The sequence below is a fragment of the Oncorhynchus mykiss genome, chromosome 17 (genome assembly GCF_013265735.2).
Source record: "Oncorhynchus mykiss isolate Arlee chromosome 17, USDA_OmykA_1.1, whole genome shotgun sequence".
NCBI classification, from domain to species: Eukaryota; Metazoa; Chordata; class Actinopteri; order Salmoniformes; family Salmonidae; genus Oncorhynchus; species Oncorhynchus mykiss.
Window position 1 is genome coordinate 74368500 of NC_048581.1, and position 27888 is coordinate 74396387.

General features: G+C 43.3%; 2 protein-coding genes across 6 annotated transcripts in view; both read left to right on the forward strand.

The window, feature by feature from the left end:
• Positions 1-18662, forward strand: part of LOC110493251 (extracellular sulfatase Sulf-2) — a 73971-nt gene extending 55309 nt beyond the window's left edge. For 3 of the 4 annotated variants that reach the window (XM_036950617.1, XM_036950618.1, XM_036950619.1), the window contains 18 exons: positions 7248-7487; positions 7595-7746; positions 7992-8161; positions 12439-12589; positions 12687-12862; positions 13006-13134; positions 13224-13280; positions 13454-13583; positions 13703-13919; positions 14201-14462; positions 14732-14828; positions 14917-15071; positions 15397-15566; positions 15799-15941; positions 16042-16150; positions 16259-16292; positions 16607-16660; positions 17011-18662. In XM_036950617.1, coding sequence (XP_036806512.1) covers positions 7248-7487; positions 7595-7746; positions 7992-8161; positions 12439-12589; positions 12687-12862; positions 13006-13134; positions 13224-13280; positions 13454-13583; positions 13703-13919; positions 14201-14462; positions 14732-14828; positions 14917-15071; positions 15397-15566; positions 15799-15941; positions 16042-16150; positions 16259-16292; positions 16607-16660; positions 17011-17041 — 2477 coding nt within the window. In that variant the 3' untranslated portion in view covers positions 17042-18662. The remainder of the gene's footprint in view (positions 1-7247; positions 7488-7594; positions 7747-7991; positions 8162-12438; positions 12590-12686; positions 12863-13005; positions 13135-13223; positions 13281-13453; positions 13584-13702; positions 13920-14200; positions 14463-14731; positions 14829-14916; positions 15072-15396; positions 15567-15798; positions 15942-16041; positions 16151-16258; positions 16293-16606; positions 16661-17010) is intronic. The other variant, XM_036950620.1, reaches the window with a different exon arrangement.
• A 1266-nt stretch (positions 18663-19928) lies between these two features.
• The window catches only part of LOC110493252 (rho GTPase-activating protein 39), a 43993-nt gene continuing 36033 nt past the window's right edge, over positions 19929-27888 (forward strand). Inside the window, exon 1 of one of the 2 annotated variants that reach the window (XM_036950621.1) lies at positions 19929-20056. In XM_036950621.1, the coding sequence (XP_036806516.1) occupies positions 19932-20056 (125 nt within the window). In that variant the 5' untranslated portion in view covers positions 19929-19931. Of the gene's footprint in view, positions 20154-27888 lie in introns of both variants that reach the window. The other variant, XM_036950623.1, reaches the window with a different exon arrangement.

A 27888-nucleotide genomic window follows, 5' to 3' on the forward strand; every position in this document is an offset into this window, starting at 1 on the left:
TGTGTGTGTGTGTGTGTGTGTGTGTGTGTGTGTGTGTATGTGTGTGTGCGCATGCATTCTCCATTTGCCCACTCAAAGTCAAGCACCCCATGGCCAACTCCATTATTGCCATGGAGTGAGTGGCCTATGGTATCCATTGTCTGAGTGCCAAACCCTGGCCATCTCCCTACCCGTTTTAGCCTTTAAACTGCATATTGGTCTGGAGTGCCAGTATAATGGCCTCGCTGACACCCCTTGTCCCACTCTGATTGGTGAGAAAACCTCCATTGAAAACCAGGAATTTATGTTTGAGCATCTGTTTCACTAAATAATCGGCATCAGCCTGAAAAGTCTTTAGTACACATGAATTAAAATGGGGGACACATCACAGAAAACATTTACTCTTATAACATTTCTGCTTCCACTAGTGGAGCCTCTAAGTCCAAAGGCTTGGTTATTTTGATTAAAAGGAATTTAACTTTAGTTATTGAAAAGACTAGCAAGGACACTTCAGGTGTCACGCCTTGACCATAGAGAGCCTGTTTTTCTCTATGTTGGTTAGGTCGGGGTGTGACTAGGGTGGGTCATCTAGGTAATTAATTATATATCTATGTTGGCCTGGTATGATTCACAATCAGAGGCAGCTGTTTATTATTGTCTCTGATTGGGGATCATATTGTCACGATCGTCGTAAGGAACGGACCAAAATGCAGCGTGGTATGTGTTCATGATGAAGTTTTTAATTAAATGTGTTCATGATGAAGTTTTTAATTAAAGAAAGCACTGAACACTGAATACGAACTATACTAAACAATAAACTAATAACGACCGTGAAGCTATAATGAGAACTGTGCTGACACAAGCAACTAACATAGACAATCACCCACAAACAAACAGTGAAACCCAGGCTACCTAACTAATGACACCTGCCTCTGATTGAGAACCATACTAGGCCGAAACATAGAAATCCCCAAATCATAGAAAAACAAACATAGACTGCCCACCCCAACTCACGCCCTGACCATACTAAATAACGACAAAACAAAGGAAATAAAGGTCAGAACGTGACACATATTTTTCCCTTTTGTGCTTTGTGGGATCTTGACTATGGATGGTAGCCTGGTAGCACTATTATTAGCGTCACGTTTCGTTTGAGATTATTGTTTTTCTGTGAGTTTCACTTTATTAATTAAAAAGATGTGGAACCCAGATCACGCTGTGCTTTGGTCCAGTTATTATAACGTTTGTGACAGAAGATCCCACCAACAACGGACCAAGCAGCGTGCCCGGGAGGTAATGGCATCCTGGTCGTTGGACAAGATTAGGGAGAGAACATCCTGGACTTGGGACGACATAGTGGCAGGAGCGAAGAGCCTTCCGTGGAAGCAGGCGGAAGCAGCAAAGGAGGGACAGCGCGACAAAGTCAGGGAGGAAGGCCACAGAAACTCCAATAAAAAATTTGGGGGGGGCACATGGAGCAGTCGGCGAAGCCGAGGAGTGAACCAGAGCCAGTCTGGGAGAAGAAGGAGAATTTGGAGGACAGAGAAATGGGAGAGTTGTTGAGTTGGTGGAGGATGCACGGATTTGGAATAAAGGAACGTGTTGTCAGCCACCTGAGTCAGCTCCCCGTCCTGAGAAGTGTGTTAAAGTTCCGGAACAATTGATGCCGGCTATACATACCAGGTCTCCAGTGCACCTTCACAACCCAGTACGTCCTGTGCCAGCTCCTCGCACTCGCTGTGGGAAGTGTGTTAAAGTTCCGGTACCATTGATGCCGGCTATACGCACCAGGTCTCCAGTGCACCAGGTCTCCAGTGCGCCTTCACATCCCAGTACGGCCTGTGCCTCCTCCCCGCACTCGCCCTGAGGTGCGTGTCATCAGCCCGGCACCACCTGTGCCGGCCCCATGCACCAAGCTTCCGGCTACTGTTCCCAGTCCAGAGCTTCCGGCGACGTTTCACAGTCCGGAGCTTCCTGCGATGGTCCACAGTCCGGAACCTCCAACGACGGTCCACAGTCCGGAACCGCCAACGACGGTCTACAGTCCGGAACCTCCTGAGACGGTCTGCAGTCCGGGGCCTCCAGCAACGGTCTGCGGTCCAGAGCCTCCAGCGACAGTCTGCGGTCCAGAGCCTCCAGCGACGGTCTGTGGTCCAAAAGCCTCCAGCGGGGATTCCCAGTCCAGAGCCTCCTGCGAGGTTTCACAGTCCGGAGCCTCCGGCGACGGTCTACGGTCCGGAGTCCCCGGGGACAATCTACGGCCCGGTTCCTCTGATGATGATCCACGGTCCGGAGCCTCCAGCGATGACCCAAGGTCTGGTTCCTCCGGCAACGATCCACTGTCTGGTTCCTCTGACGACGATCCACGGTCCGGAGCATCCAGCGACACGCCCCGCACCAGAGCCGCCCCCAATGGTAGATGCCCACCCGGACCCTCCCCTATTGGGTCAGGTTTTGCGGTCGGAGTCCGCACCTTTGGGGGGCGGTACTGTCACGCCCTGACCATAGAGAGCCTGTTATTCTCTATGTTGGTGAGGTCGGGGTGTGACTAGGGTGGGTCATGTAGGTAATTATAATTCTATGTTGGCCTGGTATGATTCCCAATCAGAGGCAGCTGTTTATCGTTGTCTCTGATTGGGGATCATATTCAGGCAGCCATTTCCCCTTTTGTACTTTGTGGGATCTTGACTATTTTATGGTAGCCTGTTAGCATTATTATTAGCTTCACGTTTCATTTGAGATTATTGTTTTGTTTTGCTGTGAGTTTCACTTTATTCATTAAAAAGATGTGGAACTCAGATCACGCTGCGCTTTGGTCCAGTTATTATAATGTAGCACGTCTATATATGGCAAGAGAGTAGCATTTGTGTCTATCTATAAACCCGCTGTTTTTGAGGACAGCTTTTCCCTTGGGCTTACCAAAGAATTGTTAGCACTTTCAGAGTATGAATTGGTTTTAGGGGCAGTGTGGCAGACCAGGAGGTTTGGTCAAGACGTTTACACAGACCAGACACGGACAGAGTAAGATTAGCTCGGTTTCAAGGGTGTTTATTAAATAATAAATCAAAAGGATAGGTCTCACCCATGAGACCCTCTCCGGGATACCGTCTTCTGGGCTCCATGTCTGTCGGGCACACAAACTCAACTCCCTCGTCTTCGCTCGGGCACTGTCTCCAACTACACGGAAGTCACCTTACTTCCCCCAGTCCTCCCTGTGTGCTGCCCTTCTGGCAGCGTTATGGGGCTTGTACAGCTGGTGAGCAATCATCCCTTGATTACTCACCAACTCCCCAATCAGACCCAATTAGTCCTGGGCAGAGAGCCCGTTGAGACCTGGCACGTCCAGCCTTGTGATGTATACTCCATCTGTCACCAGGCCTCGACAAGTCTCCCCCTGGTGGCTGACCTGCTGTACGCCACAGCAGATATGATTGCAGTTTTTGATCTCAAGCTTGATAGATTCACACAATCTTTTTCACATTCCCAACAACCAGCACAATTAGCATTGAATGCAATGACGGAAAATCGCAATATCTCTGATGTGTGGCGAGTTCCCCATGGGGGAACCAGAGGGTTAAATAGGGAACAATAATTATGGAATGAAAACCAGGTGTGTACAATGAAGACAAAACAAATGGAAAATGAAGGCACTGGCGACGTCGACCACCAAACTTCAGTTGAAGTCGTGACATGGACACACCGTGTGCTGTGCTGTCTCTAGATGCCAAGAAGACTTTTGACGGGCTTGAATGGTAGTACTTGTGGGCTGTCTTGGAGAAATCTGGTTTGGGAAGGAATTTTACCGATATGGTTTGTGTGTTATATTCTAACCCTGTTGCTATGGTGTCTAGTGATGTCATACACTCAGGTCCATTCCCTATTTTTTGGAGATGTAGACAAGGAGACGGCCTATCCCCAACGTTACTCAGAACCTTTAGCACAACGTCTAACGCAGAATGTAATTGCTTTTCCTATACTGATTAAATCTTCCTCTCATATCACATGCGGATAATATTTTCCTATATATGACAGATATTCAGAATTCAATCTCATCTTTATTATCCATATTTGAAGAATTCAAATTGCTGTCCATCCGGGTATAAGATAAATTGGACAAAATCAGCATTAATGTTGCTTAATGAAGCAGCCAAGAAAGTTTCCCTTCCCTCAACAATTCCTATAAAAACACAGTTAATTTATTTGGTTATTGGTATACAAACATCTATGCATGGTCTGGTGAAATATAATTATGATAACATTTACTAGGATGCTTCTTTACAAACTGGGGTCACTTCCATTATGATGTATGTGTTGCCATGTATTAGATTCCTGAGCATAACGATCCCACTCCCTCCACCCGTAGGCCATTGGGGAATGATTGATAAATGTATACATAAATACCTTTGGAATGGCAAACACAGAAAGATTAAGTTTGAGGTGTTAAAACAACAGAAGTGTTATGGTGGACTTACATTACCAAATTGTTTTATTTACCACCAGTATTTCCAGTTACGCCCACTTAGATCATGGTGTGATCAGTCTACATCAGTCTCTTGGAGAACTATTGAGGAAGAACGTGTTTCAGCTATTAGATTGCAGGATGTGTTATTTTCTGGAAAATCTAATAAGATATGCATGTTGTATTTTGGTCCTATTATTTCTAATACAATACAGAATTTTAGGAAGGTTGAGAAGTGTGTAGGTGGTAACTGGAAATGGCATCTCCATCCACCTCTATGGCATAACAAGGCTATTACTTCCGGCAATAAACATTTTGAGTCTAGAGCCTGGTCTGCAAAAGGGGTCAATAATCTAGGGGATATATTCAACGCAAAGGGTCTCCTTAGTTTTCAGGAACTCCGTCTTTGTTTTGATTTGCCAGGGTCGTCATTCTTTCTAAACTCAGCAAAAAAGACATTTTTCAGGACCCTGTCTTTCAAAGATAATTAGTAAAAATCCAAATAACTTCACAGATCTTCATTGTAAAGGGTTTAAACACTGTTTCCCATGCTTGTTCAATGAACCATAAACAATTAATAAACATGCACCTGTGGAACGGTCATTAAGACACTAACAGCTTACAGACGGTAGGCAATTAAGGTCACAGTTATGAAAATTTAGCACACTAAAGAGGCCTTTCTACTGACTCTGAAAAACACCAAAAGAAAGATGCTCAGGGTCCCTGTTCATCTGCGTGAACGTGCCTTAGGCATGCTGCAAGGATGCATGAGGACTGCAGATGTGGCCAGGGCAATAAATTGCAATTTCCGTACTGTGAGACACCTAAGACAGTGCTACAGGGAGACAGGACAGACAGCTGCCCAGGATCGGTACATCCGTACATCACACCTGCAGGACAGGTACAGGATGGCAACAACAACTGCCCGAGTTACACCAGGAACGCACAATCCCTCCATCAGTGTTCAGATTGTCCGCAATAGGCTGAGAGAGGCTGGACTGAGGGCTTGTAGGCCTGTTGGCCTGTGCCTTGGTGGAAGAGTGGGGTAACATCTCACAGCAATAAATCTGGTGCAGTCCATGAGGAGGAGATGCACTACAGTACTTAATGCAGCTGGTGGCCACACCAGATACTGACAGTTACTTTTGATTTTGACCCCCCCCCCCCCCCCCCTCTGTTCAGGGACATATTATTCCATTTCTGTTAGTCACATGTCTGTGGAACTTGTTCAGTTTATGTCTCAGTTGTTGAATCTTGTAATGTTCATACAAATATTTACACATATTAAGTTTGCTGAAAGTAAACGCAGTTGACAGTGAGAGGACGTTTCTTTTTTTGCTGAGTTTATATCTTAGACTGTGGTCAGCTCTTCCTGCCTATGGGGTCCTATATCTTAGACTGCGGTCAGCGCTTCGTGCCTATGGGGTTCTATATCTCAGACTGCGGTCAGCGATTCGTGCCTATGGGGTTCTATATCTTAGACTGCGGTCAGCATTTCCTGCCTATGGGTTTCTATATCTTAGACTGCGGTCAGCGTTTCCTGCCTATGGGGTTCTATATCTTAGACTGCGGTCAGCGTTTCCTGCCTATGGGGTTCTATATCTTAGACTGCGGTCAGCGCTTCGTACCTATGGGGTTCTATATCTCAGACTGCGGACATCGCTTTGTACCTATGGGGTTCTATATCTCAGACTGAGGTCTGAGCATTGTGAATATGGGGTCCTATGGGGTACAAGTTTGGGAAGGCACCTGGTGATAGAGTGGATTTTTACATTCCCTTCCAGAGGTTCTGTCTGCCATTTACTCTCATCTTCAACTAATAAAGCAGAAAGATCTATCAATGGTTAAAGCATGGGTAAATTATTTGGCTGTCGATGATGAGGCTATTGACTGGGAGAATGTCTGGGAGAATATATTTCATCAAAGTACTCATCAAAGAACCCAAACCATCAATTCTCATTTTAAACTTTGTCATAGATCATACTGGACACCACTTGTTAGATTTCATGCAAAACAGGCTCAAAGCCCATACTGTGACATATGTAACCTCAATACACTTGGCACATACAAACATATGATATGGGATTGTCCTGAAGTTTATGAGTTTTGGAGGAAAGTGTTGTCTATTCTCTCTGACATGGTTGATAAAACTGTACCCCTTGAACCAATTCTGCTGTTGCTTAACGATGATACAGGTATGCAGCTTAATAAGAACCAGCAAAAGTTTTGGCTGTCTGGGTTGACTGCTGTGAAAAACATGGTGTTCAGCGCTGGTTGCCACCACATTACCTTCATATAAGGAAATGGCTAGCATACTTTCAAAACGTAATTACGTTGGAATTTATCCACTGCCTGTATGAATAAAGACAGTCCTAGCACTTTGGAACATGGAAAGTAGCTGTTTCCGAAATCTCTAAACTGTTGGATATGATGTGGGTGTGTGATGTAAAATGCTTACTTGATAGTGTTTTTTTTTTGCAAATTACTTTGCTGTGTATATTCTAGTGTAGGGCGTGTTTAAAAAATAAATAATAATTATTATTTTTATTTTTATTTATTTGTATATATATATTTTTATATATTATGGGTTGTCCAAGGTTGAGGATAGGGTGGGGCTGCCAGAGGAATAGGTGGTGTGGGAAGGGGGGAAAGTGTAATATTGTATTTTATTTTTATGATTGTATTGCCCTTTGACCCAATAAAAACTGTTCACTCTCTCTCTCTCTTCCTCTCTCGCCTCCCTCACCCCCATCCATCCTTTTGCCTCTCTTCCCCTCAATCTCCTCTTCCCCCTCTCTTTCTCCTCCAGGCTCAATGCAGGCCATGAATAAGACACGGCGTATCATGGAGCAGGGAGGCACCCATTTCTCTAATGCCTTCTCCACCACTCCCATGTGCTGCCCGTCACGCTCCTCTATTCTGACAGGGAAGTACGTTCACAACCACCACACCTTCACTAACAACGAGAACTGTTCCTCACCCTCCTGGCAGGCCCACCATGAGCCTCACACCTTCGCTGTGCACCTTAACAACTCAGGGTACAGGACGGGTGAGTGTGAGCTGTGCACGCACACACACACATGTTATTGCATAGAGAATCACTTTGTACTTATCACCCCCCCCCCCCCCCCCCCCCCCCCCCTCCCCATGTCCTAGCGTTATTTGGGAAGTACCTGAATGAGTACAACGGCTCCTATGTGCCCCCTGGCTGGAGGGAGTGGGTAGCACTGGTGAAGAACTCTCGCTTCTACAACTACACTCTGTGCAGGAACAGCGTGCGGGAGAAGCATGGCAGCCAATATCCAAAGGTTTCATCCTGTTTCAGTTTTCAGTCACACATTGGAGTAACCTACTCAGATCATAATTTAATCATCCAATTTCATGATTATAATACTGTTATAAGACAGTATAGTAAACAGATTATTCTGAATTTAAATATTGTTATAAGGAAGCTGTTATAACAAGCTCCATTTCTCTATTCACATTCATCTTTCCCCTTCGGGGAGGAAGTAATATTACAGTCCTCATGGTCAGGTGATTCTTGCTTCCACAGGACTATCTCACAGACATCATCACCAATGACAGCATCAACTACTTCCGCTCGTCCAAGAGGATGTACCCCCACCGACCAGTGATGATGGTCCTGAGCCACGCTGCCCCCCATGGGCCGGAGGACTCAGCACCACAGTACAGCACTGCCTTCCAGAATGCCTCGCAGCACATGTAAGAGTATATTGTACACACACACACACACACATACACTCATTTGACAGAAGATGCAGTGTGGTAGTGCACTAAGTGGAGATTTGCCTCAGTAACGATCCTTTCAAATTGCATCATTTAGACTGGCATTGTTAAAAAGGTTCATGATAGATAGGCATCCATAGATTATGATAACACACTATGGGCTCCGGCCTTTGTCTGCTTGGCACAGTACCCCTGAAGATAAGCGCTTGGCCCTGAATGTTTCTCTTATGCTCTGGAGCTAATGTCACGTCTTCCATTGGCCCTGGGAGAGACATACAGTACCAGTCAAAGGTTTGGACACACCTACTCATTCAAGGGTTTTTCTTTATTTGTACGATTTTCTACATTGTAGAATAATAGTGAAGACATCAAAACTATGAAATAACATATATGGAATCATGCAGTAACAAAAAAAGTGTAAAAAAATCTAAATATATTTTATATTTTACAGTCTTCAAAGTAGCCGCCATTTGCCTTGACAGCTTTGTGCATTCTTGGCATTCTCTCAACCAGCTTCATGAATAATGCTTTTCCAACAGTCTTGAAGGAGTTCCCATATATGCTGAGCACTTGTTGGCTGCTTTTCCTTCACTCTGCGGTCCAACTCATCCCAAACCATCTCAATTGGGTTGAGGTTGGGTGATTGTGGAGGCCAGGTCATCTGATGCAGGGCTCCATCACTCTCCTTCTTAGTCAAATATCCCTTTCACAGCCTGGAGGTGTGTTGGGTCATTGTCCTGTTGAAAAACAAATGATAGTCCCACTAAGTGCAAACCAGATGGCGTGGCGTATTGCTGCAAAATGCTGTGGTAGCCGGTTGGTTCAAGTGTGCCTTGAATTCTAAAAATCACTGACAATGTCACCAGCAAAGCACCCTCACACCATCACACCTCCTCCTTCATGCTTTACTGTGGGAACCACACATGCGGAGATCATCCGTTCACCTACTCTGCGTCTCACAAAGACATGGTGGTTGGAACCATACATTTCTTAATCGGACTCATCAGACTGAAGGACAGATTTCCACCGGTCTAATGTCCATTGCTTGTGTTTCTTGGCCCAAGCAAGTCTCTTCTTATTATTGGTGTTGAGATGTGTCTGTTGCTTGAACTCTGTGAAGCATTTATTTGGACTGCAATTTCTGAGGCTGGTAACTCTAATGAACTTATCCTCTGCAGCAGAGGTAACTCTGGGTCTTCCTTTCCTGTGGTGGTCCTCAGGAAATCCAGTTTCATCATAGCGCTTGATGGTTTATGCAACTGCATTTGAAGAAACTTTCAAAGTTCTTGAAATTTTCCGTATTGACTGACTTTCATGTCTTAAAGTAATGATGGACTGTCGTTTCTCTTTGCTTATTTGAGCTGTTCTTGCAATAATATGGACTTGGTCTTCTAACAAATCGGGCTATTGTGAACAAATACAGCCGGTTGTGATACAGCCTGGATTCAAACCAGGATGTCTGTAGTGACGCCTCAAACACTGAGATGCAGTGCCTTAGACCGCTGAGCCACTCGGGAGCCACTGTATACCACCCCTACCTTGTCACAACACAAGTGATTAGCTCAAACACATTAAGAAGGAAAGAAATTCCACAAATGAACTTTTAACGAGGCCCACCTGTTAATTTAAATGCATACCTCATGAAGCTGGTTGAAAGAATGCCAAGAGTGTGCAAAGCTGTCACAAGGCAAAGGGTGGCTACTTTGAAGAATCTCAAATATAAAATATATTTTGATTTGTTTAACACTTTTTTGGTTACTACATGATTCCATATGTGTTACTTCATAGTTTTGATTTCTTCACTATTATTCTACAATGAAGAAAATAGTAAAAATAAAGAAAAACCCTTGAATGAGTAGGTGTGTCCAAACTTTTGCCTGATACTGTACATGGATGCAGTAATGCGCCTGTGTCTTTGGTTGAATGTTCTCTCCTGTAAGAGTGAATCACATAAGCATCATTAAAGTCTTGAACTAAGACTTTACACAGTGAATTCGTTCAGCCCAGGCTGTTTTCATGTCAACTTTTAATAGCTTTTTCTCATGAATTTACATACATTCTCACGATGTGAGCTTGTAGAGGATCTCACTTTCCCTTCAATATGGAGGGAGAGAAAATGGCTCCCCTCTTACTCCAGCCCTCCTGAAAAACCTTTTCCTCGTCCACATTGCAGACACTTATCTTCAAATCAAATCACATTTTATTGGTCACATACACATGTTTAGCAGATGTTATTGCGTCTGTAGCGAAGAATTTCACAACATATACCCAATACACACAAATCTCAGTAAAGGAATGTAATTAAGAATATATGAATATATGGATGAGCATAGACTAAGATACAGTAGAATATAATAGAATACAGTAAATACATATGAGATGAGTGATGCAAAATACGTAAACATTATTAAAGTGACTATTGTTCCATTTATTAAAGTGGCCAGTGATTTCAAGTCTATGTATATAGGCAGCAGCCTCTAATGTACTAGTGATGGCTATTTAACATTCTGATGGCCTTGAGATGGAAGCTGTTTTTCAGTCTCTCTGTCCCAGCTTTGATGCACCTGTACTGACCTCGCCTTCTGGATGATAGCGGGGTGAACAGGCAGTGGCTCGGTGGTTGTTATCCTTGATGATCTTTTTGGCCTTCCTGTGACATCGGGTGCTGTAGGTGTCCTGGAGGGCAGGTAGTTTTCCCCCAGTGATGCGTTGGGCAGACCACATCACCCTCTGAAGAGCCCTGCGGTTGCGGACAGTGCAGTTGCCATACCCTCTTGTTGTCAGGACCTTGTGCTCCAAGGACAAAAACGATTTGCCTTTTTCCAAGTCAAATCGATATGCTGTAAATGTTAAATATGCCCTGCCTCCAAAACGTCATTAGATATTTAGTAGTTTGTTTATTTTATAATCATTAAGGTTCCATCTGCCCCTGAGTGAATATTGATTAAACTGTCCTCTCCGTGTTAGTTGAAATTGATCAGTACGGCAGCTGGCTGGTTGCCTTTTCTGTGGTTTATATGCCTCCAATTCAGCATTACGCAATAAGTTCTGTGATCACTTTCAAAGGTGTGGTTGGAGCCATTTGCAAGCACTGGAAAAGGCTATTGTTGTTCATGCCAATCATAAAACAACATGAAACAAGTCATAGCTTGGTATAATGCAATACAATGCAATGCAATAGGATGTAATCCAACAATGATTAATTCACCCCAGAATGTAAAATATAGAAAGCCATGCAAAATAAACACTTACCATGAATAATATTATGCACTATTAAAATGTTCTCAACCATAATACTCTTCGGTGTTAATTCAAAAGATACATTACCTCTCTTTATAAACTGGGTGGTTCAAGTCCTGAGTGCTGACAGCCGTGGTATATCCGAACGTATACCTCGGGTATGACAAAACATTTATTTTCTAGTTACATTGGTAACCAGTTTAAAATAGCAATAAGGCACTTCAAGGGTTTGTGGTATATGGCCAATACACCAAGGCTAAGGGCTGAATTCAGGCACTCCACGTTGCGTTGTGCATAAGAACAGACCTTAACTGTGGTATTCTGGCTATATACCACGCCCCCTCGAGCCTTAATGCTTGAATATAAAATGTGAGCTCTATAATGTTCGCATAATGTCTGTCGTTAAAGCTGAAATCCGTAAAGTGGGAAATAGCACCACAGTTCGGCAGGTAGGTTAGCGGTTATGAGCGATGGGCCAGTAACTGAAAGGTTGCTGGTTCAAATCCCCTTGATTAAGACAGCCCCCTGCGCTTCTCTGATTCAGAGACGCTGGGTTAAATGTGGAAGACACATTTCGGCTCAATGCATTCAGGTGTGTAACTGACTAGGTATTCCCAGTGCTGCGTCCAGCAACATGGTAAAAAAGTTGCTGTACATATTTTGGTGTTCTATCACGAGTGCAATGATGTTTGAAGTAACGTCTTTGAAGTAACGTCTTTGTTGTTGTAATATCTCAACCAGATGTGGCAGTTTCCCTGACTAAAGATTTCAGTTTTAAGCTCCTCTGTGATTTATGGAGGCATAATGGTGATAATCTCACAGAAATAAGCATTCTTCTGTCTAAGGTGCTTGGTAACGAAAGGAAGTGCCATAACAGGAAAAGCAAAGACTCGTCAATTAAGATAAAATGTGTTGGTAACTAAGTATGTGCAGGCACAGTTTTCACCTGAAATGATTTCTCCCCTTTACTGGCTCTTTCTTCACACTCGTTTTTCCATCCGTCCCTTTCTTAGAACCCCAAGCTATAACTACGCTCCTAACCCAGACAAACATTGGATCCTGCGCTACACAGGCCCCATGAAACCTGTCCACATGCAGTTCACGAACATGCTGCAGCGCCGGAGGATGCAGACCCTGCTGTCTGTGGACGACAGTGTGGACAAGGTGGGTCAGACAGAAAGAGAGAAAGACAGTGTGGACAAGGAGGAACAGACTGGCTAAATCTACCCGACTACCTGTCTTACTGTGTCCTCGTCCTCAGGTGTACAACATGCTGGTGGAGACAGGTGAGTTGGACAACACCTATATTATCTACACATCAGACCACGGCTACCATATTGGTCAGTTCGGCCTGGTCAAAGGCAAGTCCATGCCATATGAGTTTGACATCCGGGTGCCCTTCTTCATACGAGGCCCCAACGTGGAGGCAGGAGCCATGTGAGTGCAACTTTGAAGACTTCTACAGTACCTTTTTATGAATGGAAACGGTTAGCGTTGGCTCTTATCTCACTGTTACTGCTACTGGATCTCTTTTGCAGCACTCATCTCTCTCCTCCACCTGTTCCTGTGTCCTTCTGCAGTAACCCTCATGTGGTGCTGAACATTGACCTGGCTCCCACACTGTTGGACATGGCCGGATTGGACGTTCCCTCTGACATGGACGGTAAATCCATCCTGAAACTCCTGGACACAGACAAACCTATCAACAGGTAGAGAAAGTCACACCTTTATTTGCACGTTTTGGACTCAACACAATGGATGCTTCAGGATCACTTGACCTTTCTTGCTCTTGTTGCAGGTTCCAGGTGAACAAGAAGGGGAAGATGTGGAGGGACTCCTTCCTGGTAGAGAGAGGGTCAGTATGTTTCATTCATAGTCTAGTCATGAATCAAGAGCAATTAAAGGGATAGTTCACCAACATTTCAGAATTACTTCATAATTGTCCACAGCCAAGTGATCAAAGTTTGATGTACTGTATGTTTGGTCAATGTTCTATTTCTCTCATCTGGTTCTATCCTGTTTACACAGGAAGCTGCTCCACAAGAGGTCTGATGGGAAGGACTTGGCCCAGGAGGAGAACTTCCTGCCAAAGTACCAGCGGGTCAAAGACCTGTGTCAGAGAGCACAGTACCAGAGCTCCTGTGAACAGCCAGGACAGGTAAAAGTTCTGTACAATACCCAAATACACAGGAACACACACATACACACACACACACGTATACATTAGCAGAAATGTAGCTAAATCTCTCCCCCCTTCTCCTCTCTCGGCATGTGAAGAAGTGGCAGTGTGTGGAGGACCCTTCTGGTAAGCTGAGTCTGTATAAGTGTAAGGGCATGGCAAGTCTCTATGCCTCACGTATGCAGGCTCTGATGGCCAGCAGCGGGTCCCAGCAGTGGGTTGGACGTGTCTCCGATGCTGGAGACAGCTGTGACTGTGGCCCCCTAGGCCCCAAACGTTCACCCCTGAAGAGGAAGAGACTGCTCACCAAGAAGAGTGAGTAGTCCTTTCAGTGGCTTATGTATTTACCATACCAATGCCTTCTAAATTGTGCTTGCAAATAATAGTAGGACAAGTCTTTGCTGCCACCCAGTGACAGATTATAAAAATGAACACTAATAATTACAACGAAACAGGATTCAATTTAAGTTTCAAGTGTCCATCATTTGAAAACAGTGAAAAATGCTTTGTAATTTAGCACCCTCTCTTGGGTCATTGACATTGCATTACCTTTGTAATAATAACATTGTAAATAATAACTATTCTAACCCCATCAGAGGTAAAGTCCGGTAAGAGTCTGACTAAGAACCGTTGGGCCCGGTCCGTTCCATTTGAGCTGCATGGAGACATGTATGCTGTGGACCTGGTTGAGGGCTACAGGCCTGTGGGCCTCAGGAACACCAGCTGGCCTGGGGAGAGGAGGAGAGGAGCAGGCCTGCTGGAGGACAACGATGAGGAGTTCAGTGGCATGGGAGTCACAGCAAGACCCCCAACCAACAAGAGCCTTACACCAACTGCCGCTCTTAAAGTCACCTACAGGTGTGCATGGGTGTGTGTGTGTGTGTGTGTGTGTGTGTGTGTGTGTGTGTGTGTGTGTGTGTGTGTGTGTGTGTGTGTGTTGAGTTTTAGTATTAGTGGGTTTTGAGTAGTAGTATTAAACGTAAGAGGGTGCTGTAAGACAGGGTGTTGAAAGAGAGGGGGTTGAAAGACAGGGTGCTGTAAGAGAGGGTTCTGTAAGGAAATGCTAACTGTGGTAAATGCAGTTGTCAGGTGAAGATGCGGATGGCTGGTGTGTGTTTACCCCACAGGTGCTCCATCCTGATGAATGACACAGTCAGGTGTGATGGAGGACTCTACAAATCCCTCCAGGCCTGGAAAGACCATAAGCTCCACATTGAGCATGAGGTACTGCTCTAGTTGATCCCCTATCTGGCCTATTCTGTAGCCTTTCCTGTCATTTCGGGGGTTAACCATATTGTATGTGTGTGTGTAGATTGAAACATTGCAGACGAAAATAAAGAATCTGCGTGAAGTCAAGGGTCACCTGAAGAAGGTTCGGCCTGAAGAGTGCCAGTGTAACACCCCCAGTTACTTATCCAAAAACAAAGGGATGTTCAGACTCAATGCAGGTCGCATTTATTCACTCAGGTAATTCATGTGAGAGAGTGGTGGTGTGTGTGTGTGTGTGTGTGTGTGTGTGTGTGTGTGTGTGTGTGTGTGTGTGTGTGTGTGTGTGTGTGTGTGTGTGTGTGTGTGTGTGTGTGTGTGTTTGTGTGTGTGTGTGTGTGTGTGTGTGTGTGTGTGTGTGTGTGTGTGTGTGTGTGTGTGTGTGTGTGTGTGTGTGTGTGTGTGTGTGTGTGTGTGTGTGAGAGAGAGAGTGTTTGTGTTTGTGTATGTGAGAGAGAGAAAGAATGCAAGAGAGAGAGAAACTTCCCCACAAACCAGTATCTGTCCTCTCGTGGTATGTCCTCAGCAAAATGCCCTCTAAGCAGAAGAAGCAGTGGCTGATGAAGGAGCAGAAACGCAGGAAGAAGCTCCGTAAACTGCTCAAGAGGCTCCGTAACAACGACACCTGCAGCATGCCTGGTCTCACCTGCTTCACCCACGACAACCAGCACTGGCAGACAGCCCCCTTCTGGACAAGTATGGAATGATAGAATACAGACTAAATCAAATGCAGAACAGTAAACAGTTGTTGTAAAAGTGGGATTCATGATTTTTTACCACTCTGCTACCACTCTGGCACTAAATTACATATTGAATGATTACTTGTAAGCTCCAAAAATAAGATAAAGTAGATACTGTATAGGTGAGTTAAAATTGGCCATGCATCTTGTTTGAATAGCCCCCTCTGTCTCTTTCCCTCCCCTGCCAGTGGGTCCATTCTGTGCTTGTACCAGTGCAAACAACAACACCTACTGGTGCCTGAGGACCATCAACGACACACACAACTTCATATTCTGCGAGTTCGCTACAGGCTTCATAGAGTACTTTGATCTGAACAATGACCCATACCAGGTATATTTCTCTCCCTATCTCTTTTAAATCTCACAATTGAGATATAGCCTATTGTGATTTTTTTTTTTACAGTGTCCTCTATTACTTTGTGTGTCTATAGTTGATAAATGGGGTTAGCACCTTGGACCGCACTGCCCTCAACCAGATGCACCAGCAGCTAATGGAACTGAGGAGCTGCAAAGGCCACAAACAATGCAACCCAGAGACAGGTGAGTAAGAAAGACACACACACATAGACACACACACACACATACACACACACACACAGACACACACAACTCTGTTACTTATGTTCTATAAAACATTCTCTATTTCAGGTAGTAAAGACAGAAACTCCTTCAGTGAATACAGGTACCCTCATTTTTCTGGCTTGATGTCTTTTTGTCCTTTGTTGTCTAATTGTTCACGTTTTTTCAAGGATGAATACGACTAACAATTAATCACTAAAGTTAAAGATATACTGTAGGTTATACATTTTTCTACATTGGGTAGATAATAGAATGGAACACTGATTTTGAAAACCTTTTTAGCACAAGATGAATTCTAAAAAACAAGCATGCTAGCAGCTTCTGTTCCTCATTTTGCAATGTCTTCGCTGTTTGTTTGTGTATGTGTGTGTTTCCCCCGCATGTGGACTGTATGTGTCCGTGCTGTGCATGCTTCAGGCCAGTTCAGCGTCGAAAGAAGCCAAAAGTGAAGAAGCCCTCCTCCAAATCGCTGTGAGTTTGTCATAACCCATCTGTTCCTCTCAGTTCAGCCCTCTTCATCCAGATTACCTTGCTTTGTCAGATGGCCTGGTAGCATGCTCTTCTCAGCCCTCTCGGTCCAGGCTTTTCATGTAACTAATACTTACCTGCATTTAAGTGCCATGCCCTCAAGGATAAGATAGATTCCCTTTTCAAAGTCAGTGGTATTGTGCTGATGAGGTTTTCTGGTCATTTCTTGTCAGTGTCACCTTCTTGTGTTTTCCTATTAGAGTTGCTAGGAAAATACCCATTGGAACTACTGTTATAAGCAATTGATTGATGAGAAACTCTGATCTATCTCCATCTCGGTGTTGTTTATACAGAGGGCAGATTTGGGAAGGATGGGTTGGTTAGCAACCTGTGTCGCACAATCCACCAACAGAGTGTGCCAACAGAGGACGACCAGAACTGGAGAACCTGAGGACCTTGTACAGACTTCATGGGAATGTAACCTGAAATAGCATTATTGTAGGAGTTTATGGAAGAGGATGCTGATCCAACATTAGCTACCACTGATACTCAGATCATCACCCAGAAGAGAAAATACTGAAACAGCCAAGAAAATGAAAACTATAACCTCTCCCGTCGTCTTTCTCTCTGTCTCACACACACACACACACACACACACACACACACACACACACACACACACACATTCACATCGGCACACACTCACACAGAAATGTCCTTACCGCTCCTATCTCCCCAGATCTCAGGACCACCAACCTGAGTTGGAGACTCATCAGTTGAGCGTGGATACACTCTGAACCTTTACTTTGACTTTCAACAACTGCGCTGAGTGAACAGTGAATGTGAGGTGTGTTTAATATTAGTTTCTCGTTAACGCCTTAACATTGGGTGCCGAGATTAGCTTAATGTCAACTCTGCTGCTACAACCTGACATGTATCATCCCTTATGGCCTTGTGCCATTAGTATATGGTATATGATGTCAGGCAATTACATCAAGTCAAGCTTTGCACACTCACAGCATGAAAAGTACTGTCAACAAAACATCAGTACCCTGGAAACTCTCCTCAAGGCCCACAACTCAAGACTCCTCACCTCCTTTTATTGGTGCTACGGCTACAGAATGATTCCCCCAGGACATGTACTCCATTCTTTTGTATTGTAACTAATATTAACGTTGATCAAATTTCATGCAAGGATTATTTACAGCCCCCAAGAATGAGGCAGGTGTGATGACGATAACACACCAGACTGTATGGGGATGAAGCTGGTTAGGATATGACACATCACATCATCATCTAGCTTATGCCCCCTAGTTCACTTCAAACTCAGGATGGGACTTCTCTAACCAATACCCCACCCTCCTAGACAATGGTACAAACAATTGGTATAAACATCTTCACACCAGCAGAACGCTTACATTTCATTAGTGGATGTCATTTTACTCCGTTGTATTGCTAATGCCACCAGCTAGGTCTGGTCAGGTTAGTTTGTTCAGCTTGCTATACATGGTGCAATGATAACATTGTGAAAATAAGGACTTGCTGTACAGTATGTATTTGAATGTATGTTGTGCAGTTAATTTTTTATAATACTGAAAAGGAGGCAGACTTCTCTTTTGTGTTCGATATGAGTTGACAAATATGACCTTTTAGATAAGAACTTAGCCTGATGAATTGTCCTAGTTCTGTATTTGTCCGTTTGTTCTCTCTGCACATCTTTCTGAATTTCTTCTCTGCTCTGTCAAAACCCACTTTTAGTTTGAAAAAAAATAAACGTATTTATGATGAAAAAGCACTTAGAAAATATTCACTGTGAAAAGAATTCCCTGTAAAATGACTCTGCTCGTCTGCTGTACACAACAGTAAACAACACAACAATGTAATGCAGCTTGACATGCATATTCATTATATTGCCTTTTTTTGCTTTCTTCGTTTCTTAGCAGTGACACTCCCACAGCAGAGAGTTGTAATAGTGAGTAACTGTGAATAAAGTGTTGATTGCCCTCATGCCTCTTTACTACTTTAACCTTGCTATGTATTTGTCAACTCTCTGTTGTTGACACACAGCTATAGAGTACCGCAGTATGAGTCATAATACCCATAAAACCTAGTGGTCAAATAGGGAAATGGGTCCAATCGTTTTTCCACCATTCATTTTTCCCATAGGGACTTTAGAAACACTTAAAATAAAGGCTGTGTTTTGTGTAGGGTTAGCCTGGTGTGACGTTTTTAGAACTGTGTAAATCTCTCTAGGACAATGTGACTTTTATCAATATATTTGCCTTTATTTACCCCCCCCCCCCCCCCCCCCCCCCCCACAACAAAAAAACTACAACTAAATGCTAATGTGGCTATCATAAAGAACTACAAATGCCATGATGATCTGGACAAGACTGACAAATTGAGGCAAAGGTAAGAATATCTGGATTGACTATCTAATATTAGCTAAATGTAGTAATGAATAAATTGGCAACGTTTCTTTAAATGAACAATTCTGTGAACTGTCTTGTGCAAGTTTTAAATTGACACAATACCTGCTAGCAAAGTTAGATATCTAGTCTGCTAGATATGATGGGCAGGAGCTTACAGGGATTTGTAGTTTTGCATGATGTCTAGTTTGATGCTAATTAGCATGTTTGAATCTGAGAGTAAATAGAGACAAATAGACTGACGAAATTCACCTTTTCCAAGAGAGATGTACATGGTTATCAAACCGTCACGATAGGATAAGCCTACATGAAACACAGCCCATAGTGTTTCTAAAATCCCCTATGGGAAAACTGAATGGTGGAAAAACGATTGGAATCATTTCACTATTTGACCGCTAGGATTTATGGGTATTATGACACCTCCAATCTGGGGCTCTATAGGCTTACTCAGGATGAGTAATGAGTTAGAGTTCTGTGCCATGAAACTCCACCAGCAGGTGTCTCTGTTTGCTTTCTTGTTGCTAATCCAGTTCACTTTTCTGACTGATAAAAATCAAATGAAAGGTTAATCATATTTGATGCGGAACTATGTAGAACCAAGAGCTTTTCCTATTATTATAATGCGAAGTCCTTAGGTAGGCCGACATTTTATATTTCTGAAGTCCCATGTTGAGGGTCTTTGGACTCAAGATCTCAAAACGTCAATACTAAAAAAGAGTACCTTACAGTGAAGAACTGACACGTGAGTCATAAATATAAAGCATCAACATTGGACTATAATTATTCACCTAAATAGCCATATATAATTGTGTCGCATGTCCAATCAGAGGAATGGCCATAGCAGGATGAACGAGAATTACCGGGATGCGGAGTTGGGGGATGACCCCATTATCGTGACTCACGTGCAGAGGCGGAGACACCATATGAATTACTACGGGACAACTGTCTCGTGTTCATACCGTCCAACAAGGTGGGAAAATTAACATGAATAAGTAAACAAGTTACATTATAAATTCAAGACCTGGGCAACGCAATGCTTACAATGTGAAAACAATGTCTGGGATAAGGTAAGATACATTCTACGGGAATTTAAGCCTACCAGACAAGATTTAGAACAGAAATAACTTTCACTCAACCCTCACCGCAGGATGTGTTAGGCGACTATTTTGAATTTGGAAGACAGACTAAGTGAAGTGTAAAATGTTTTCATTGAGTTTAAAGTTTGTGTAACAATGTTACTTTAGACTAGAATTCAATATTTGGTTACCAATAATCCAATATCCCTGTGAAGATGAGGAATGGTGGAGGAAAGTGATATTGCAACGCTATGGGCAGAACTTGTATTATAGTGTAGTAGGCTGTCTGCTGTCCTGTTTACACGTTAATAGTGAATGTTATTCATGTCAGAGATGGTTGGATAATCATTTAGAATTGTGACCAATAAGTTTCCCCCATGTCTAGCTGAGGAAGGCTCAACTCCTTTCTCTTATATCGAGGCAGTATAAGAGAACACCTCAACATATGAGAACAGAGTTGAGCGTTCCTTATCTACCCCATGTCATCTTCTTTCGTTGTCATATATAGACAATTAGCAGCCACATCTAATCTAGTTAAAAACGAATATTTTATAGCGCTATAATCACCTAACATCAAAGCATGATTGAACTTGTTCTCTATAAAGGCAGTATTTCCCATAGCTGCTGGATCCCTTTGGGGAATATCTAGTTTGCCTGTGTTTAATTGAATTGCCAGTTTCCTGTTTAATTCTTGAACTGATTTGCAAATTGGCTTTAGTGGCTCTTTGCTGTGGTTAACAGACCAATTTCTGTGGTTAACAGACCATGGCAGTAGACAAATGTCCCTATCCCATTTGTTGCACTGCTGTTTCACTGATGTAGGTTAGGATTGCTGGTGCAGTTAACTTGCCTTAGTTTATTCGCACCTTAATATTCTCCAACATATCTCTCTATGCCTTAAGACAGATGTGCAGCTGCTCATTAAAACATTTTAGTCTCTATCTACTGCTTTCAAGTTGTTTTGTGAAACAGATGGTTCAATGGAAATAAGTCTAATCCACAAGCACAAAGAAAGTCTTATGTGAATGTTCTTGATTTTTACTACCCAAAAACCTAATTATTAATGAACATACATTACATTGTATTTATGTATTTGAATGTATTATTGGTGTCCATGGTTTAAAGCAAGCATTTATGTGTTCATGTCTTGAGCTACCCCCTGCAGTGTCAACAGCCTTGCTGTCTGTTTTGAGTGGTTCAGTGGGAAATTCTAGAACAGGGGTACTCAAGTACTACACTGACAAAAATATAAACTCAACATGTAACAATTTCAAAGATGTTACTGAGTTACAGTTCATGTAAGGAAATCAGTCAATTGAAATAAGTTAATTAGGCCCTAATTTATGCATTTCACATTACTGATAATACAGACATACATCTGTTTGTCACAGATACCTTAAACAAAAACGTAGGGATCAGAAATGCATCAGAAAACCAGTATCTGGTGTGACCACTATTTGCCTCATGCAGTGTGTCACATCTCCTTCGTATAGAGTTGATCAGGCTGTTGATTGTGGAATGTTGACCCGGTCCTCTTCAATGGCTGTGCGAAGTTGCTGGATATTGGCGGGAACTGGAACACGCTGTCGATCCAGAGCATCCCAAACATTCTCAATGGATGACATGTCTGGTGCAGGCCATGAAAGAACTGTGACATTTTCAGCTTCCAGGAATTGTCTACAGATCCTTGTGACATGGGGCCGTGCATTATATGCTGAAACATGAGGTGATGGTGATGGATAAATGACACAACAACGGGCCTCAGGATCTCGTCACAGTATCTCTGTGCATCCAAATTGCCTTCGATAAAATGCAAGTGTGTTCATTGTCCATAGCTTATGCCTGCCCATACCATAACCCCACCGCCACCGTGGGGTACTCGTGTGGGTGAGCAAACTACTCGCCCACACGACGCCATACACACTGTCTGCCATCTGGTATAGTTGAAAGCGGGATTAATCCGTGAAGAGAACCCTTCTCCAGCATGCCAGTGGCCATCGAAAGTGAGCAATTAGTTACGACACCTGCAGTCAGGTCAAGACCCTGGTGAGGACGATGAGCATGCAGATGAGCTTCCTTGAGATGGTTTCTGACAGTTTGTGCAGAAATTCTTCGGTTGTGCAAAACCACAATTTCATCAGCTGTCCGGATGGCTGGTCTCAGACGACCCCTCAGGTGAAGAAGCTGGATTTGGAGTAGAGGTCGACCGATAATGATTTTTCAACGCCAATACCGATAGCAATTATTGGAGGACCAAAAAAAGCCGATACCGGTTAATCGGCCGATTTTTTTTTTTTACGATTTATTTGTAATAATGACAATAACAACAATACTGAATGAACACTTATTTTAACTTAATATAATACATAAATAAAAATAAATTTAGCGTCAAATAAATAATGAGACTTGTTCAATTTGGTTTAAATAATGCAAAAACAAAGTGTTGGAGAAGTAAAAGTGCAATATGTGCCATGTAAAAAAGCTAACGTTTGAGTTCCTTGCTCAGAACATGAGAAAAATATGAAAGTTAGTGGTTCCTTTTAACATGAGACTTCAAAATTCCAAGGTAAGAGGTTTTAGGTTGTAGTTAATATAGTATTTATAGGACTATTTCTCTCTATAGCATTTGTATTTCATATACCTTTGACTATTGGATGTTCTTATAGGCACTATAGTATTGCCAGTGTAACAGTATAGCTTCCGTCCCTCTCCTCACTCCTACCTGGGCTCAAACCAGGAACACATCGACAACAGCCACCCTCGAAGCAGCGTTACCCATGCAGAGCAAGGGGAACAACTACTCCAAGTCTCAGAGCGAGTGACGTTTGAAACGCTATTAGCGCGCACCCCGCTAACTAGCTAGCCATTTCACATCAGTTACACCAGCCTAATCTCGGGAGTTGATAGGCTTGAAGTCATAAACAGCGCTGTGCTTGCGAAGAGCTGCTGGCAAAACGCACGAAAGTGCTGTTTGAATGAATGCTTACAAACCTGCTGCTGCCTACCATCGCTCAGTCAGACTGCTCTATCAAATCATAGACTTAATTATAACATAACACACAGAAATACGAGCCTTTGGTCATTAATATGGTTGAATCCGGAAACTATCATTTCGAGAATAAAACGTTTATTATTTCAGTGAAATACGGAACCGTTCGGTATTTTATCTAACGGGTGGCATCCATAAGTCTAAATATTCCTGTTACATTGCACAACCTTCAATGTTATGTCATAATTACGTAAAATTCTGGCAAATTAGTTCGCAATGAGCCAGGCTGCCCAAACTGTTGCATATACCCTGAATCTGCATGCAATGAACGCAAGCGAAGTGACACAATTTCACCTGGTTAATATTGCCTGCAACCTGGATTTCTTTTAGCTAAATATGCAGGTTTAAAAATATATACTTCTGTGTATTGATTTTAAGAAAGGCATTGGTGTTTATGGTTAGGTACAGTCGTCCAACGATTGTGCTTTTTTCGCAAATGCTCTTTTGTTAAATCATCCCCCAGCGTTGCATCGATTATATGCAACGCAGGACACGCTAGATAAACTAGTAATATCATCAACCATGTGTAGTCATAACTAGTGATTATGATTGATTGATTGTTTTTGTATAAGATAAGTTTAATGCTAGCTAGCAACTTACCTTGGCTTCTTACTGCATTCGCGTAACAGGCAGGTTCCTCATGGAGTGCAATGTAATCAGGTAGTTAGAGCGTTGGACTAGTTAACTGTAAGGTTGCAAGATTGGATCCCCCGAGCTGAACAAGGCAGTTAACCCACCGTTCCTAGGCCGTCATTGAAAATAAGAATGTGTTCTTAACTGACTTGCCTAGTTAAATAAAGATTAAATAAAGGTATAAAAAATCAAATAAAAATACAAATCTGCAAAATCGGTGCCCAAAAATACCGATTTCCTATTGCTATGAAAACTTGAAATCGGCCCTAATTAAATCGGCCATTCCGATTAATTGGTCGACCTCTAATTTGGAGGTCCTAGGCTGGCGTGGTTACAGGTGGTCTGCGGTTTTGAGACCGGTTGGACATATTGGCAAATTTGATAAAATTATATTGGAGGTGGCAGGGTAGCCTAGTAGTTCAAACCCCTGAGCTGACAAAGTCGTTCTGCCCCTGAACAGGCAGTTAACTGACTATTCCTAGGCCTTCATTGAAAATAAGAATTTGTTCGTAACTGACTTGCCTAGTTAAATAAAGGTTTTTAAAAAAGTTATAAAATGGTCGTTCTGCCCCTGAACAGGCAGTTAACCCACTATTCCTAGGCCTTCATTGAAAATGAGATTTTTTTCTTAACTGACTTGCCTAGTTAGAGAAATTAACATTCAATTCTCTGGCAACAGCTCTGGTGGACATTCCTACAGTCAGCATGCCAATTGCACGCTCCCTCAACTTGGGACATCTGTGGCATTGTATATAGCCTAAAACCCCAAACAGCAAGCAATGCAGGTGTAGAAGCACAGTGGCTAGGAAAAACTCCCTAGAAAGGCCAAAACCTAGGAAGAAACCTAGAGAGGAACCAGGCTATGTGGGGTGGCCAGTCCTCTTCTGGCTGTGCCAGGTGGAGATTATAACAGAACATGGCCAAGATGTTCAAATGTTCATAAATGACCAGCATGGTCCAATAATAATAAGGCAGAGCAGTTGAAACTGGAGCAGCAGCACGGCCAGGTGGACTGGGGACAGCAAGGAGTCATCATGTCAGGTAGTCCTGAGGCATGGTCCTAGTGCTCAGGTCGAGAGAGAGAAAGAAAGAGAGAATTAGAGAGAGCACACTTAAATTCACACAGGACACCGAATAGGACAGGAGAAGTACTCCAGATATAACAAACTGACCCTTGCCCCCCGACACATAAACTACTGCAGCATAAATACTGGAGGCTGAGACAGGATGCATTGCCTTAGACCAATGCACCACCCGGGAGGCCTCACACTCAGGTTTTTAGGTAGTACAGTTTGAGTAACTGATTGAGTCGTCAATGGTAGGTGCTAACACACTAGTTGTTTCCTGTCGTTACACTCAGGTGTTGGAGGATGTCTTCATGTTTGATCGGAACAGCGCATTCCATTCCTCTCAGCCCTCTTTAATTGTGTTGTGACTAGAAATACAGTATGTTAATCCAATTCTACACCCTGGACCCCTAGAGAGGACATTATCCTTGCTGCCCCCCTGGTCCCTTGAGTTCCAGTGCAAATGTTAACAGCTTAACTAGCCTGTGTGTTAGTCTGATCCAGGACCTACAGTTGAAGTCGGAAGTTTACGTACACTTAGGTTGGAGTCATTAAAACTTGTTTTTCAAACACTCCACAAATGTCTTTTTAACAAACTATAGTTTTGGTAAGTCGGTTAGAACATCTACTTTGTGCATGACACAAGTCATTTTTCCAACCATTGTTTAAAGACAGATTATTTCACTGATAATTCACTGTATCACAATTCCATTGGGTCAGGAGTTTACATACACTAAGTTGACTGTGCCTTTAAACAGCTTGGAAAATTCCGGAAAATGATGACATGGCTTTAGAAGCTTCTGATAGGCTAATTGACATCATTTGAGTCAATTGGCGGTGTACCTGTGGATGTATTTCAAGGCCTACCTTCAAACTCATTGCCTCTTTGCTTGACATCATGGGAAAATCAAAAGAAATCAGACAAGACCTCAAAAAAGAATTCTAGACCTTACCTCCACAATTCTGGTTCATCCTTGGGATCAATTTCCAAACGCCTGAAGGTACCACGTTCATCTGTACAAATAATAGTATGCAAGTATAAACACCATTGGACCACGCAGCCATCATACTGCTCAGGAAGGAGACGCGTTCTGTCTCCTGGAGATGAACCTACTTTGGCGCGAAAAGTGCAAATCAATCCCAGAACAACAGCCAAGTACCTTGTGAAGATGTTGGAGGAAACAGGTACAAAGGTATCTATATCCATAGTAAAATAAGTTGACATAACTTGGAAGGCCTCTCAGCAAGGAAGAAGCCACTACTCCAAAACCACCATAAAAAAAGCCAGACTATGGTTTGCAACTGCACATGGGGACAAAGTTCGTACTTTTTGGAGAAATGTCCTCTGGTCTGATGAAACAAAAATAGAACTGTTTGGCCATAATGACCATCGTTATGTTTTTGAGGAAAAAGGCGGAGGGTTCCCGAAGAACACCATCCCAAGGGTGTCAGCATTATGTTGTGGGGGTGCTTTGCTGCAGGAGGGGCAAAGGGGGAGGAAAATTATTGAAGCAAGTCAGGAAGTTAAAGCTTGGTCACAAATGGGTCTTCTACAGCCTTCGCAAGTGCTACATCCTCCGAAACACAACCCTACCAAGCCGCCCTGCTTCTTAACACAGAAGCCACACCAATGTGTCGGAGGAAACACTGTGCACCTGGCAACCTGCGCCCGGCCTGCCACAGGAGTCACTGTGCGCGATGAAGCAAGGATATCCCTACCGGCCAAGCCCTCCCGGACGACGCTAGGCCAATTGTGCATCGCCCCACGGACCTCCCGGTCGTGGCCGGTTACAACAGAGCCTGGGCGCGAACCCAGGGTCTCTGGTGGCACAGCTGGCGCTGCAGTACAGCGCCCTTAGCCGCTGCGCCACCCGGGAGGCCTCCCAAGATAAACAATTTAAAGAAATGCTACCAAATACTAATTGAGTGTATGTAAGCTTCTGACCCACTGGGAATGTGAAGAAATAAAAGCTGAAATAAATCATTCTCTCTGCTATTATTCTGACATTTCACATTCTTAAAATAAAGTGGTGATCCTAACTGACCTACTCTGATTAAATGTCAGGAATTGCGAAAAACTGAGTTCAAATGTATTTGGCTAAGGTGTATGTAAACTTCCGACTTCAACTGCATGTATAAAAGTGGTATACCTGCAAGAAAGTTTTACTAGTATTAAATGTCAGGAATTGTGAAAAACTGAGTTGAAATGTATTTGGCTAAGGTGTATGTAAACTTCCGACTTCAACTGTATCTGCCGTCAGCAGCCCATGTCCTCAAGGGATATCACCCAGACAGATGCCTCTTTCCTCTGACCCACCCCCGTCTCACCCCGTAACTCGGCCCTGGTTGAGACACACGCTTGTCAGGTCAGCAGGGGATGGGGGGTAGAGGCTGAGGCACAACTCAAAATGTGGAAACATACAGAGACTGTCTCAACTATATAGTTAAACAGCCACACAACTAATGGAAAGGGAATTGCTGGACAAGCCTCCAAGCAGATGGCTACGGGTAACTCCTTATGGCCTTTTTTAACTTCACTCTTGGCAGAAACCCCTCTCGGACCTAAATGTTGGTTTATGTCTTCATTTGTTACATTTCACCTCATGAGCTGACGAGGGAAAGAAATAACTAACATTAATCGGTTACATCCGAATCGGTTCATTTTTCTCCATATTTGTTTGGACAAGTGACCCCATTGTTCTTGTTATTGACAGCTGGCGTACCAGACAGGCAGGGAGTCTATCCTGTATTTGGTAAACACACTGTCCTCTGTCCCTCAGTCCCACATGCTCCTTCTCGTTCAGAGGCCCTCTGATCTGATGAAGTGTTCATTTGTTAAGGGTGTAGAGGAGGATTGGACGTGGACGAGGCCTGCCCCCTATGACAGATGATTTATTGTGGTTTGACAATGCTGCTGCCTTGTGTCTCAGAAAAACAGTCACTGGGCCTGTCCTGCTGCTTCATCATGTCTCAGACA